We start from the raw sequence: 17,071 nt of genomic DNA, 5'->3' as shown, positions 1-17,071 counted from the left end.
GCCTATGCTGCAATAAAAAATCGGCCAAGTGCGAGTCGGACTCGCGCACCGAGGGTTCCGTACTTGGTTATTTTTGTCGACATTTTGCACGATAAATCAAAAACTATTGTGCATAAAAAGAAATAAAAATCTGTTTTAGAATATACAGGTAAAGCTAGGTATAAGGTAGGTCATATGATACCCCACTTGATATAGTTTTCTTACTTTGAACATTGAAACCATATTTTTTTTTTTAAATAATGTAACCACTAATTCACGGTTTTCGGATTTATTCCTTTACTTGTGCTATAAGACCTACCTACCTGCCCATGATTTTAGGTCAACGGGAAATACCCTATAGGTTGTCTTGACAGACACAACAGACGGACAGACAGACAACAAAGTAATCCTATAAGGATTCCGTTTTTCCTTTTGAGGTACGGAACCCTAAAAAATAAAAATAAAATCGTAGGCAAAACATAATTACGCCGGCATAAACATGTCCATCGTATCGTAGCCCTGACTTTAAAGCTTGCTTTACAACTGCAGGGTGATAGCCTGTTATTAATAGGAGTTATGAATGATGCTAGAAAGTACTTAGACCGAGGTCCGGAGGCGGCCGGGTCTCCATTCAGGCTCGCCCACGCGTCTAGCCTAGGCCGAATTAAACGACAGCTTCCTGCCTTGGTTAGGTGAGGGTTACACGGGTATTCTCACAGCCAATTTGGAACCAATAATTCTAACAGACTCCTTCATTTTATGTCTAAGGGTCAACGCATACAGATGGCTTCTTTTTTCAAGTAGGTAGATTGGCTGTAATCAGACTTGCTGGCAAGTGATGATGCAGCTTAAAAGCGCTTGCCCACAGGTTACAAGATACTTACCTATTCATTCTTGACTTGAAGGTACCTTTATTAAAAGTGAAAGTAAAACAAATGCCGGAGGGGCGTTCCATATTGTAACAGTTCGAATTAGAAACAAGGAAGCAAATCGCTTCGTGTATTGCAAACCTTGACGATGCTTTGTGGTACGATACTTAGTAGATTTAGTAAAACGGACATAATATGTCCCTTCCAGGTTAGCCCGCTTCCATCTTAGACTGCACCATCACAATTCACATCTGCATTGAGATTGCATTCAAGAGCAAACTTGCATCTGAATAAAAATTGTACCTTTTAAGAGGTGGAATTATTATAAATCCATTTTGGATTTTCTCCTGGCTCGCCCTAAAACGCCCATGAAAGGATTAGAGGCAGGCTTGTAAACCGTGGGCGGAACCTTATTATGTCTTCATAAATATGTCTATCATAACCCCGACTCTGAGTGTACGCGCCAATGCCACAGGCGGTAATCTGGGTATTAGTACAAGTTATGTATTACGCTAAAGTGATTTAGATACAATTTTGTTAGGTGCGTTAAAATATTTGCGTGTTCGTCTGCCAATCTTCGTTGAAATTTTTTTTGCGCCAACTTTGAAATGATCTTCTGAAAAAGGTGTTTTAAGACTAGTTTCATCATCTAAAGTCTCAAAACCATAGACCACGTGCTCAAAACCTATCGCCAAAATTATTTGATACAAGCTGATGTCCGTTTTGACTTCGTCTGCAAGGATTTATGTTCTTAAAAATCCCGTGGGAACTCTTTTAAACAATGAAATTATGATACCAGTGAAAAGCATCACTCCAGAAGATCTCATCACTCAAGAAGAATTCTACAATTTGTTTATCTTTTAAGAGGATCGTCTAGTTGTAAATTTTTACACAAAACGATAACGTTTTTTTTCCGGTAAATTTGGACTACATTAATTTTCATATTTTTAGTAATTTTATAGATATAATAGAGAACTATGCTAGTACTTTTTAATTTTTAATTTAACTAAACTTATACATAATATACTGAAAAAATAAGACGTACGAGCCTAGATTAAGGTGTATTGAATATAATGAGACCAATGAATGTCTAATTTTGTAAATTTTTGGGGCGTAAAAACGTTATCAGCTGAAACAATAATTCAAGAATAAAATGTAAGCGAATGTCTACTGGACTTGCAACTCTCTCTATCGCACGATACGTAGAAGGCAGTGAAGTGGCGTGAAACAGATAGCATTTTTGAGAATACCTACTCGCGTCACGTCGCGTTTTGTCACTAGACGATAGATAGATGCAAATTAAAAGAAACTTAGGTATACCTGTTAGCATTCACTTAACTAATAAAATAAAACATAAAACAGTAGGTATAATTTTATAGTTTGAAAAAACTGAAATCACGTACTGGTACGATTTATGAAGCCCATAAGAAAGCCACGTAAATCTCGCCAACAGGCGTGCATCATCATTTCCTGTCGAGCGACAAGAAATAAATTGTCGGCAATGAAAATGCAGTAGAAAACTATCATTTCTATTGATGAAAACAAGCAGGAAAAACTTAATACATAATGCAGGGGCTTTCAGATCAATAATGCGATGCAGCTGCCGGTACAGCTGGAGCGATTGAAACAGATTGTGACCATGTTATGTTGAATTTGAGAACTATGCCAGAGTCAACTACAGTGAGTGAGGACTGAGAAGTAAGCTCTCGGTTTGATTCTAAATCGACATAATGTTACATATTAATAATAGTAATAAAAAATATTAGATATTTGAGCACTAAGTAGGGGTGACGTTAAATTAAAGATGTAAAAATATTATAATACTAGAGGATGCCCACGACTTCGTCCGCGTGGATGCAAGTTTTTGAAGATCCCGTGGGAACTGTTCGGTTTTCCGTGATAAAAAGTAGCCTATGTCCGTCCTCGGGATGTAAGCTAACTCTGTACCTTTCGTCAGAATCGGTTTAACTGTTGGGCTGTGAAAAGGTAGCAGACAGATAGACACACTTTCGCATTTATAATATTAAATATGGAGAAGTATGGAGTTTTAGAATTTAAAACCCTTTGCGGCGCTGCCATGCCACGTCGGCCCATGTCACATTCGCGACTGGTCGAGATGGCAGAAAGGATCTAAACACGTAAGTAATTATTAATTATATCTAAACCCCTTCAACTAGTGTGAGTGTGGTGTGTATCGTAAGATGGTGAAGTCACCCCGGTCCATTGAGACGGGAGCCGCCGATACCATCATTGCACGAGTCTGGTTATCCTACATCGATTTACTCTTTATTATTCTGCCCTAGCAATAAAATATGCTGATATGATATTTACCGCAACCCATAGAAATAAGTTACCCTGCAAACATAAAGCAAGACGTTTAGTGAAATTTAAGGAGTGAATAAATTATATTAACCTTGATCCCATCGATAGTAATGGGTTGAAAGCGGAAGTGTCTGTCTGTTAAGTACATTTCTTCCACCTAAAGATTCTGGAATTCTCTCGCGTGCTTTTTCAATATGATTAAGATATCTAAGTAAATTACAAAGAGGGTCTGTTCTATGCTGTCTAAAACGGTATGTACCTACATTAAAGTATACCTACTTCAGTATCGTTTTATGTAGTATTTTTCGATCAGCCTCTACTATAAAACACACAACAAAACTACTATTGATATATGTACTACAAAACAGGTGGCCCGAATAAGATATTGAGAATCAAGTCAAATCTTTTGCACTACCTACTTCATAAATCAATTCAGTCATAATCATAATTTGATGTAGGTAGATCCCTAGCAGTAATTCACAATCAGGAGCATGCAATATCGGCGCGGTATATTTACTAGTGTAATCACATAACGTTTATTGAGATGCGAGCGTGCGCAGGCGCAGGGCGTGGAATGCGCAGTCGAGATCGCCGCACGAGCCCTCCAGTACGTCGGTTTTTGTTGTCAACTTCTCGTTACATTGTCTTAGACCTTGTCCAGAAGGGGCGAGTTTGCCGCGAATCGTTTTGCATGTGTGCGTTCATTGCAGAAGGAGTATGCAACGCGCCCGAACATTTGGGGCTATTGATACTTATACCCTCGGTCAAAGGGTGCTGCAACCAAGGAGTCATCTCGAATCGCACGATAAGAACGATTTCGAGTGACTAATTGCAAAATGTTTTTAATTTAAATTTTATATAAGATAACATTCAAAGATCAGTCTTGGTAAAATACATTTGTGTAAGGCTTATCTTCAGGATTTATCTGCATCTACCAAGATGTATTGGCATTTTACTGAGTAAATTACTGATTGATTTGATTTGAACGACCCGCGTTGTACGCTCGAGTGCTCGTGTCGAGAGTCTAGCCGTCTAGCGTAATGCAGGCAATTTACGCGCGTAATTAAAATTCGCGCGATATTTGTGGATGCTATGTATTAGCGCCCATTACCTCGCCGATCCGCGCGAAACGATTTGTGGCGAATTCGCCTCTTCTGGACAAGGCCTTATTCGTACTAACACGTTGATGGAATATTTTGATAAGTGATAACGCCGCTACAGGAATCCGTTAGGATTTATGAGATGGTACAGAATGAAGGAATTTCTCCCGTTAGTTACCGTCAATCGATCATTGTTTACAATGGCATGGACTGTTGACATGATAAGACTTTTTTATTAATGATTGACAGACAACATAGCTAACACCACTTATGTTTGAATGAATTATTTCTTTAAGCATGTAGGCATGCTTGTAGTTTCTCTACGTGTACAAACCAGAAATGAGGAGATCCGTAGGAGAACCAGAGTAACCGGCATAGCTCAACGGGTTGCGAAGCTGATGTGGCAATGGGCAGGGCAGGACACATTATAATTCAAAAAATCAATAGACGTTGGGGTCAAAAGGTGGGGGCTAGAATGGCGACCTCGCAAAGGCAAGCGCAGTAGACCCCTCACTAGGTGTACAGATACAGATATCAAACGAGTCGCAGCCTGCATGGATCCCCTGGATTCAGACGTCGTTGGACCGTGGCGTGTAGAATTCCTTACAAGAGGCCCATGTCCAGCAGTGGACGTCCATCGATTGATAAAATGATAATGACTATGATGAGTTAAACCCTTTTAAACGCTATTTACAAAGAATCATCACTCAAGATCATAAAATAGTCTTAAAAAGAACAGCCTTGGTAATCAATAAAATTTATTAATATGCTATAGAAGCAGGCGTTACTTTGCGGTAACAGTAAGTCCATGATATACAAAGAAGATATGACTTTTCCTTCATGCTTAGCGTTGGGAGGGCGGGTAGTGCATGTCGCATGCTGCATGTTGTATCATTTTTAGCGGATTATAGCAAATTAACCTTTTGATTCTTTGTATTTAAATATTAACTAAATATAATTAATCATCAAACCAAATAGGCCACTGAATATCAAAGATAACATGGACAGTATAAACATGGTTGGGTCTGAATCTATAAGGATGAGAAGTCTATAATAATATGTAAAATTAAACGAACGGACAACGGACAAGCCTTTGATGGTCGAGAGAGGTTGTTAAGCCTAAGAATAAAGCATAATTTGAATTTGAATACTGCTGGTACGATGTCGTGGGGATAGCCGTAATCCATGGGTCTTTACCATGATGGGAATGAATGCTAATTTGAAATCATTTTCATTAGGTGAAATAATTATGTTTCTTCAGTTATATAATGGGGATTTTCTCACGGAAAGTGCGTTATCCATAGCCTAATATTTGAGATGTTGAGTTGAGCTGAGATTGTTGTGGGCTCTTCTCAAACCTGGGCGCATTTGCAACCCTCGTAGCTTTAGTTTTAAGTTTACATAATTAATTTATCACCACTATAGTATCATTTTCAACCTCCGACCCAAAAAGAGGGGTGTTATAAGTTTGACGTGTGTATCTGGGTATCTGTTTGTGGCATCGTAGCTCCTAAACTAATGAACCGATTTAATTTAGTTTTTTTTTGTTTGGCTGGCTTAATCGAGGGTGTTCTTGGCTATAATTCAAGAAAATCGGTTCAGTCGCTTGAAAGTTTTCATCTCTTTTCTAGTTACTGTAACCTTCACTTGTCGGGGGTGTTATAAATTTTTAATTTACACTTGTACAAATCTAACAATTCTTACCATCAAAAGGCGTACAACCTACTACTTTGAATAAATGATTTTGAGTTTTACTGTCGATTCAGGATCAAAGCAAGAGTTCACTCTGCTATAAGCATGCTATAAGTCAATGGCCTCTTTTATTGTTCTAAAATTAGCGTGAAAGTAGCTACCGATACAACACGGTAAATTACGGTTACAAGCCCTTGCAATAATCCGAGCTTAATACAAACATTTCCAATTAAGGATCACGCCCAGAGTTAGAAGTGTTATATTGCAATGTTTTGAAACACTCCAATATAACACTATACCTTTAATGGGCCAGGCACACTTGCAGTAATCCACAACTAAAGGGGGATTTTGTTGTCAAATGCCCAACGCCATAATTATTATCCCGTTGAAGTTGCGAAAAAGTTGCCTCTGCCAGTTTCCGGGATAAAATGCCTATGTCAATTACAGGGACGCAAGCTACCTCGGGTACCCAACATACAAATCGGTTAAGCGGATGGGTTTTTAGGAATCACGTGGGAACTCTTTGATTTTGCGGGATAAAAAATAGCCTATGTCCTTCCCCGGGATGTAAGCTAACTCTGTACCAAATTTCATCAAAATCGGTTAAACCGTTAGGCCGTAAAAACTAGCAGTCAGACAGACATACACACTTCCGCATTTATAATATTATAATACAATTTATTATATGGATGATATGGATATGGATGGAAATATGGAATAATATGAAATAGGATATACATATATGGACATAGATATGGATATAAAAATGGAAGTATGGATTACGGATAATATTATGATAACTATTGGCAGTTTCTCTTTAGTATCGAAGGCTTTATTGTTTAATTTACATATAACCTGCAGGGAGAGCTTTGCAGGTAGTAACGTAATGCAAAACTGAGGTTAGGCATTGAGTTAGGATTATAGCTAGGTCTGAATTGTACCTAAGTGAGAAATCGTGACCTAGCAGGAATACAACGCTTGCCGAGGCGTTGACATAGCATACTTTACATTCGTGCAGGGACGCTCATAAACGGGCTAGAAATCTATGGCAATTTTTAGTTGCTGTAATATAGCTAGCAAGTTGTTCAACCTCTTAGTCTAAACTAAGTGCATAAAAACGTGAATGCAATTTTTGCTAGGTTATGCAACATGCTACTTTAATAGCTGGTCTATGAGTCGATTAGAGTTTCTAAAATGTTTATTAAAAATTGCACTTTGCATTATACGTTGCATTTTCTCCTTACAAATAATTTACTTACCTAATATAGTTGTTTTTTAAAAAGGAGGAGGTTCTCAATTCGACTGTACCGGACTAACTTTTCGGAGTTATGCGCGTTTTAAGTTGAATATTACATAATATTTGCTTTAATAGTGAAGGAAAACATCGTGCATGCTTGAGCATTCCCCATAATGTTCGCAAAGGTGTGTGAAGCCTGCCAATCCACTTTTCATTTTTTTAGAAGAGATCGTGCTCAGTAGTGGGCCGACGAAGGGTTGATCAAGAAGAAAGTAAGTAGAGTAAGAAACTAAGCGTCGGTGTCCACTTAAGTGGAGCGGAGAGGAGAAGTGTTCAGTCGACCATCGAACGTGGAAAAATTATCAGGATATCTTTTAAAAATCTGTTTGATCGAACGAGCGCGTCTCCTCTCCACTCTGCTTAGGTGGAAACCGAGCCTAAAAGATAGGCAAAGTTCAATATTAATGATTTCACAATCAAGATTTCACTGAATCACAAAGCTAACACTGTTCAATAAATCAATAGAAATAATAGAATACATCTATCGACTATCGATCGCTTCGATAGATCGTTAATCTGTTTGCTCATGTACGATAATATTGTACGAGGCGGTCTCAATGGGAGTCTTATCGCCATACCATCCGTTTCAGAGCTTTCCACCATTTATATTGGACCGCTATGGTGTTATGGTATGTAGCTATGAGCTTATAAGCAATGATGCCATAAATCCTATATTGCAGAGCATTAACAAACTGAAAATAATCTATGATTTTTTATGCACTTGAAGACTAGGACTTTTAACTCAAGAGTTTTAACGATTTGGAGAATAGGCTACTTTTATCCTGCAAAACAAAGTTTCCACAGGATTTTAAGAACCTAAATTCACGTGGATGAGGTTGCGTGCATTAGCTAGCATGACGTACCTATCTAATTAATATAAAAGCTGACTGACTGACTGATTGACTAATCTATCAACGCACAACTTAAACTACTGGACGGATTGGGCATCGATGGGATCGGGCTGCTATTATTGACGTAGACGTTAAGAAAGGGTTTTTCTTAAACCCTTTCTTAACTTCTTAAGGGTAAACGTTAAGGAAGGGAACTTCGTCCTAAATTCAAGTCCTAAGAGGATAAAATATGAGCTAGTTATTCATAATATCATAAATACAGAATAAATAATTTAGATTTCTATCACAGTTTCTAATGACTACATCTAAATTCAATCCCGATGTAGATGTGATATCAAACGCCATAGATACAATTTCTTACAATCTCGATTAAACATCTTATTTATCAGTTTCTCGCTTGATATCCCCCATTTCATAGATTATGCGATTAATATCTAATCTGTACACTGTTAATCGTTAATTTAGTCCACTATTAATAAAGTCATTATAACCGCGGACTTAACTGTATAGTAATTAAATTGTGGTTGTGGTAGATTATGTTATCTATAATCATCGAATTATGGTGTCGGTCCGTGAAAATTCTTTTCCGGTTCTTTTATCATTAGTCTTTGGGCACTATTTCACTAAGAACAGTGGTGAGGAAGCCAGTCGCACTACCAACAAAAATACAGCTGAGATCTCACGTGGTGGTAAGTGATGATGCAGTCTAAGATGAAAGTGGGCTAACTAGGAAGGAGTATACCAGTTTTATTAAACCCACATCCCTTATCGATTTCTGTGTGGCATCCGTACCGGAATGTTAAATCGCTAAGCGGCACGGCTTTGCCCATAGGATGGTAGCTCGTTACAGCCAAAACCACCAGACGAAATTATTATAATTAGTGATATATAATTTCAATAATACTGAACTTTCCCCAATGGCGACTATATTTATACAAATCCCATATTTTGAATATGGATCTGACCTAAAAGATGCCCAAAAATAATTAACAGTACCTACCTAGGTAGGTATCTACTTAAACATTCAAACACGAGATTCCGTTTAAAAAATCATCATACACGCATAATCGTATTCATGATGTCTGAGAAATAATATCAAAGGCGAAAGAACGGTTTATCTCGTTCAAGTGGGCTCAGGTAATAAAATGGACGTAAAATTCGGCGTATTTATAGCTCACCTTTCAAAATGTCGGTTAAACGCGTTAAACGCTTTGGATACTTTACAGACTAGTTAATTTATTTTCAATATACAACTAGTTATCGTTATTCATTCCAGTAACTTTGATTTGAGAACATACTTTGATTTTGATGGAATTCGTTGCATAAGACTAACCTACCTACGTCGCTGCATATGCAAAATCCGCTATGTATTTCTTTAGGATTTTGGTTTTGATGTCATTTTGTTTGGTTTGAAAAGGCACACACGCCATGTAGAAACCCGTTCTTTAGCATGTGTACTAGTTTAAAAGATAATCTTTTTTGCTATGTGATATTGATCTAAAAGTAAAGCATATTTTAAGTACTTATAAGTAAATTTTACTAGATTTTAGCGTTAAAATTTCGCACGATTGGGAAATAGAAATTGCAATCACCTAGATACAAATTACAAACGAAATTATAAAAACAGCATTTGTAGATTAGGTACTGTATTTTAATATAATCTGAGGGGTAGAAACAAAAACCAAATGTCATGGTGACAATAACTATAATCGATCGTCCTCAAACCTCAACCCTTCCAAAGTTTGAGAACTTTGATATTGTAGTTTGTGATATAGAAAGTGGGATGAACGGTAGATAAGTAAGTGTACCTATTATTTTCGCACGTGTGAAATACAGGTCACTGCGAGGAATCGCGAAAATGTTCCCAACAAACAGTTGCGGTCCAGTTTTCCATTATAGCTATAAATTAGTGGACACACACGGCCGATGCCCTGGTTCACTGGCAACTTCAAAGGAGTAGGTATCGGCGATTGCAACAATCGGTTAGTGTTCATAGTTCATACATTGCGTTTCACAGATATGCTTGTTATCAATATAGGCCGATAATGATGAAGTAATAGACAAGTGTGGAAACATCCTAAAATACTCAGTTGATTCTAATTGCTTGTGCGAAACTTTTTGGTTAGTTTAATTATTATTTTTGTGTAGCAACTTTCATGCATCTTTCATGTTGGTACTTGGTAGGTACTAGAATCGTAACAACTTTCATTTTACTATTTTCTCCATCGGGGTATGTGTGTACTTTTAGGGTTCCATACCTCAAAAGGAAAACAGCACCCTTATAGGATCACTTTGTTGTGTGTCTGTCTGTCTGTCTGTCCGTCCGTCCGTCCGTCCGTCGTGTCTGTCGAGAAACCTATATTCCTTCCCGTTGACCTAGAATCATGAAATTTGGCAGGTAGGCAGGTCTTATAGCACAAGTACAGGAATAAATCTGAAAACCGCGAATTTGTGGTCATATCATTAAAAAAATTAAAATATGTTTCAATTTTTAAAGTAAGATAACTATACCAAGTGGGGTATCATATGAAAGGGCTTTACCAGTACATCCTAAAATAGATTTTTATTTATTTTCATGTACTTATAATAGTTTTTGATTTATCGTGCAAAATGTTGGAATAAATATCCGAGTACGGAACCCTCAGTGCGCGAGTCTGACTCGCACTTGGCCGGTTTTTTAATTGTGTTCTGCCTTACTTATAGCTTAGAATACGTAATAGTAGGTACAGGAGTAGTAAGAGTCTACACTGAGTATGTACGTACCCATAAGCTATGTAGTTTCATTCGCTTGAATATTTCTTATCGTTTCCAAGCCATTACTGACGGTTTAACATTGTAAGTAGGTACACTGCAGAATAGCTTTTTATTCAAATCCAATGTAAATGTGTGCAGTTACACGCGCTGCCCCAGTTCAAATGTTTAGTCTATTGCAAGGTCCATGTTGAGATTATAGCTGATGGCTCATAAATTGATTCCCAGTAAACATCGGTGGGGTGTCATAGCTGTAATGGACGCTAGATTTAAATGATTGTACTTTGTTTTGCAAGGTTTTTCAGTATAATGAAATACAATTACGAATAATGTACCTAAATAGTTTAAAGTGACTATGTAGATGATGTTCGCTACTTCTTTCGCATGGATATAGTTTTTTTTTAATTCTCCTGGGAACTTTTTGATTTTCCGAGTAAAAAAGGTTATAATAATGCAAGTTTTTCCTGTACTTGTGTTTTTTACTTGTGCTATAAGACCTACCTACCTATCAAATATCATAATTCGAGGTCAACGGGAACTAGGTACCCTATAGGTTTTCTTGACAGATACGATAGACGAACAGACAGACAACGAAGTGATCCTTTAAGGGTTCCTTTTTTCCCTTTGAGGAACAGAACCCTAAAAATAGAAGAGAAGAACACTTTCTTTATTTTCAATTTCTTCTGCTGTTAGTTGTAACCTTTTCATCGCATCTGACAATGAGCCAATAAGTTACCATCGTAGCTAAATATTGTCCGTCTGTTGCAACGCGGCCGCGATCCGTCATGCTGTCTGTCCGCAGCACCAGATAACCGCTAATTAGCGTCTGACGTCTACATTATCGCGCCGGGGTGTCCGTTAACACGTCTCACGTGGCGTTGTTTGCTGGGTTTTGATATTTTAACCATTTATTTACTAAAACATTGCTCTATCGTAGCTCGATTACTTATTTTAATACTAACCAATCAAACACAATGTGTCTGAGCTTTTCAAGATTTCTGTTAAAATATCCAGTCTCACAGTTAGTTAACAGGTACAAATCCCATGTTACTTTTAGGGCTGTTACACACTCATCCGACTCGAGTCAATGAAAATACGCTCCGAAGTAGTCATAGAACTACATATTTGTATGATAGCTTACGCACTAGATCCGACTTCCGTCATCCGACTTCTCTCCGAGATCCGTGAGAATATCTCGGGTGTGCCTCGGATTCAAATTGGACATAGGTATGTCGTAGATATGTCTAAGATGTCCACTGTATAGCTAAGATTTGGATCAGAGATCCGACTTCGGTCCGAGTTTTTATTATATTCGCATTTTCACTGAATCAGATAGGATGAATGCGTAACCGCTCTTAAACTATAGTTATTTCTACGGAAACTATAAATAGATAAGTACTTACTAGCTTCATTCAAAAAATGTTATGAGTTCAACAGTGAAATACTTTAAATCATTAAAAAGTTCTGTTTTTGACTCTCCTGAAAAGTGTCTGAGTTGTTCCCTTTTTACTGGAGGCACTGAATTTGTTTAAGTTCCCGAGGGAAAATTTTCCACGCGCTGCTGCTAAAGAGCTAATAAAATATATCGCTGAACTGGCGTGAAAGGAAATTTAATACGTGTATTTTGTTATAACAATGAAACAGCCGCCTGGTTCAATAAAACAATGGAAATAACAAACTCGGTGAACTCAGGTGTCGAGAAGGTTAAACGTATTACATTTCGTTTACAGCCTCTTTGGCACCGTGGTAGTGGTCCGTCCAAGTAGGATTGCCACATGCCCCGTATTTTATGAGTTACCCAGTATTTCAGGGTATGATATTATTTAGAAACCCCTAATTGCGAAAATAAAATACGGGGTAAATAAAGCGTATTTTTTACAAATTCAGCTAAAGATGGCTGGCGAAACCAAAATCAGACGTTTTGTCCAGTAGAAAGAATATTTTCAATGCGTGCACCAATACCCGCGTAGCCAAAACCGACTCAATAATTAATACTTAGTTAGCTACACCTACTGCGAAGGGGAATATTATTACAAATTCAATGTAATTTTAAGTTAACATGCAAGGATTCTAAGCAAACTATGTTTACTCTGTTTTATCTTTTGCTCTAAAACCATTAATTAATACAATATTTAGTTATCTTTTACGTAGTTTATGTTGACTTTGCTGGGTAACCATTATAACTAAGATAGTTAATTATGAAAACACGATGGTGTCTGGCGTTCGCTCAGGTCGGCCGGCCTTTGCGAAACGATCTTATTATCTTTAATGCATTTTGTAATGAACACCCATTTCTGTTTACATTGTAAGGTAGCTAATGAGGCTGGTTACATTTTAAGGTTTAAAGCTTGGACCTCAAAATGAAAATGTTAGTCAATTGAATAGTTTCCTTATCTTTTATGTATCTACTTAGGTATAATAAAACTGTAACTGCACGATTTTTATTTTGAAAATTTGAATCAAACAGAGGAAACATCGATGTAGAACCCTAGAACAATTATTTTTTTGGTTTTTTTTTCTGTCTGTTTGTACGCATCATGATAAAACTACATTGGGTTAACATTAAGGTAGTTTTTATCCCGATAAAAAATTAATATTCCGGAATGTCGGAATTATTAGATTATTTTGACGGTTCGAAAGCACTAATTGTAAAAGTTTACTTGAATAAAATAATAATTTGAATTGAATTGAATTGTCTTCATTTTGGCCGCTCAAAAGCATCCGATTTTTTTGATTCTATTGGTTCTCAGGCCTTCGCTAGACGTCTTGGCTTTCTTGGCGACCTCGAGACTAAACTGCCCGGCTAGCATGGGCAGTAGATAAAAATTATATCCCCCGATTATATCTACTGATTTCTATGACATCAGTGGATATAATCGGGGGTTATAATTTTTATCTACTGCCCATGCTAGCCGGGCTGGCATCTATAGAGTTTACTTTGACTATACTCTATTCACAGAAACAAGTTAGTACGGAAACATAGGTTCGTTTTTTGATTAGTTGGTCACTTAAAATGGTTAAGGACCACTGATTTTTTTTCTCTGTCGTTTGTGTGGGATCACGTGAAAGAGAGATTTCTATTAACTTGTCTCCGTTGATAGAGTGCCTATAACTGTTATGCTTTAATAGCTTTAGACTGAGATTATACGGATTAATCTGTAGCAATCCAAATACATCTGAAACGCAGATAGTATCTAATCTTTGAACAAACGTCGGTCAGCCCGCTGGGTGCATTAACGACAAGATTAACTGCTTGTAAGCGGTTACTGGTATCTGCGGTGATAAAGTGATGACTGTGGTAACCGGCAGGCTTGCCGTTTTGTGTTACTTCGATACCATTAATTAAAATCTACATTCCTGTAGTTTAGAGAGAGAGCCAGCGCGTGCCAGACCTTCGTTATTTTATAAAAGCTGAAAGTTTCTCTGCGTATTGTCCTTAGCAACGCACAGGAAGGAATAGGATAGACACTTAGGTTAAAATCTACAGAGCACACTTTGACTTTTGCTTGACTTAAGCTTCAGTTAAAACGAGACAGATTTATGCCAGCGGTATAACGCTGTCTCGTTTTAACAGTGACTTAAGTCTGAGCATAGTCAAATTGCGCTCTATAGATCTCAGACTTAGTGCCGTGTTAACCACCTGCCAGACGCTCTTAGTTTAAAAGTTCGCGTTGAGAGCGTCTGGCAGGGGATTGCCACGATACTAAGTGTCTGGCAATGCATGACATAAATTCTAATACTATTTCGAAGAAAATAGAAAAAAAACTCGATTTTATAATATGACGTAAGTTTTTTCACACCTTTAAATATAATACCTACCTGTTATCTCCAAAAGCCACCGTGATCATAGTCGCTGATCGTCCCTCCCCGGGTTGGGGACGATACGCAGAGAAACTTTCAGCTTTTATAAAATAACAAAGGTCTGGTACGCGCTGGCTCTTACTCCATTAGTGTAGTTCGGTGCGTGCCTGCGACTGAGTTAACTGGCAAAGTGCGTAATAGATTGTTTAAATCACTACACCCTTGTCCTGATTTTCTGTTTGACATGATCAACCCATTGCCGGCCCACTACTGAGAACGGGTCTCTTCTCAGAGTGAGAAGGGTTTAGGCCATAATCTGCCACACTGGCCCAATGCGGATTGGCAGACTTCACACACCTTTGAGTACATCGAGAACTTTAAGGCATGCAGGTTTCCTCACGAGGTTTTCCTCCACCGTTAAAGCAAGTGGTATTTAATTGCTTAAAACGCACATAACGTAAAAGTTAGAGGTGCGTGCCCGGGATCGAACCCATGACTTCTGATTAAGAGCCGGAGGTTGTAACCACGAGGTTCTAACGATTTGCTGTTTGTGTTTTGTTAATTTGCTACGCAGGTACAAACAAGTGGAGGATTTCAATTAAATAAACAACGCGTGTTGATATGTTATTTCTTTGTTGCAGGGTGCAACTGTTCATCAATGGGTGCGGAAGGCAACGCGTGCGACATCCGCTCGGGGCAGTGCCGCTGTAGACCCCACGTCACTGGCCGAGCTTGTGACACCTGCGAGGTAACTACACTACCTGTTGAACTAAGGGTGCAACTGATAACTGTTCGTCAATGGGTGCAAATTCAAATTCAAAATATTTTTATTCAATTAGACATTTACAAGTTCTTTTGAATCGTCAAAAGCATCTACCACTGGTTCGGAATGCCTTTCCTACCTAGAAGAACCAGCAAGAAACTCGGCGGTTGCTCTTTTCAAAGATTTGATATACAATATTATGCCATGGTGCAAAGGGCAACGTGTGCGACATCCGCACGTTGCATTTCCGCAGTTGACCCCACCCCGGTGCACCCATATACGAACAGAGTTGCACCCGCGTGCAACTGACAACTATTCGTCAATGGTTGCGGGTGGCAACGCAAGTGACAGCTCCTCATTTATAAAAATACTCATTATATTTATAGACCTTCATAGTCTAGTCTCCATTGAGATTAGCGATGGGCGATTCATTCGAATAACAATTGAATAATCGAAAACCAATCGATTGTTTTCGATAGTTAACAATGCAAAAGCAATTGATTGTGTTTGATTGTCCAATTTTTACTTAGCGCGTGAATCTGGGACGAATGAATCGAAAATCGAATGCAACTTCGTAATTAAAATACTAAAAAGAAAAAGATGCAGATACTCTGAATCTAGTTTAGACTTTAGAGAAATACTTAGGTGCATCAGAATCGACGCTAATGACTATGCGAAGTTTCAACTCAATCAGATGAACGATGCACGAATGCGTAGGCAACGAACAGACAGACAGGTAAACAATTTTATACTTGATAGATAAAACATTATACCCTACGCATCAGTCATTGCTAAGTTAAAGCTGCAAATCGTTCACAACAAATTGCGGCCCACGCGCACAAATCACAGCTCACTTCTGACCGAATGGCATTTAATTGAATAAGCAGCGGGCAATGCCACGCCGCGCCAATCATTGGCATTAGAGCCACTTTACACTACACGCGAAACCGTGCCTACATACCTACAATTTAGCGATACGAATATACGATAGAATATAATATGTTGGCTGAAAATTTTTGCACTCGAACAGATTCTGAAAGTAGCGAGCTGAAATACAGTTCATAAGTTCACAGAGCCGATCTAGCTTAGCTGTTCTTCCAGACAAGCAGGTCTTGAGATGAACATAGACGAAATGAAAGTCATGATTTTTGTTTTTTTTTCTGATTCAACTTATGTTTCTAAAAATCCCCTGCCCGGCTAGCATGGGCAGTAGACAAAAATTATATCCCCCGATTATATCCACTGTATTCTATGACATCAGTGGATATAATCGGAGGATATAATTTTTATCTACTGCCCATGCTAGCCGGGCTGGGAACTCTTTGTTTTCCGAGGGAAAAAACATGACAAAAGTAGAGTGAAGTGTTATATTATAAAATAGGTAAAATTCCACTATTCACCCCGTCAAGTCGAGTTAAAGTTTTTTTTTCATGAAACGATTCGGCCAATTTTAACTTCTACGAGTATGTAAAAGCTTCCTTCATTATATTCTATTTACCTCTATCTATCTTTATTTATCTTTATCTATCTTTGGCCACCAGATTACTGGATTATTTTTCTTGAAAGAGACCTAGTTAGGTACGAGGTAGTAATTTCCCAGTGATACAATATTCTATGACATTTTGACAAGAAGTAACGTAATTCTA

The 17,071-nt window shown here is 38.0% G+C and overlaps 1 protein-coding gene across 1 annotated transcript in view; it reads left to right on the top strand.

Moving 5' to 3' along the window:
• The window catches only part of LOC123864535 (laminin subunit alpha-1), a 79,002-nt gene that overhangs the window by 40,529 nt on the left and 21,402 nt on the right, over positions 1–17,071 (top strand). The window contains exon 3 of the mRNA XM_045905037.1: positions 15,304–15,410. Coding sequence (XP_045760993.1) covers positions 15,304–15,410 — 107 coding nt within the window. The remainder of the gene's footprint in view (positions 1–15,303; positions 15,411–17,071) is intronic.

Source organism: Maniola jurtina, chromosome 1 (genome assembly GCF_905333055.1).
Source record: "Maniola jurtina chromosome 1, ilManJurt1.1, whole genome shotgun sequence".
Classification (NCBI taxonomy): Eukaryota; Metazoa; Arthropoda; class Insecta; order Lepidoptera; family Nymphalidae; genus Maniola; species Maniola jurtina.
The sequence above is the reverse complement of the archived record's forward strand: the minus strand, read 5'-3'. Positions and strand labels throughout refer to the sequence as shown.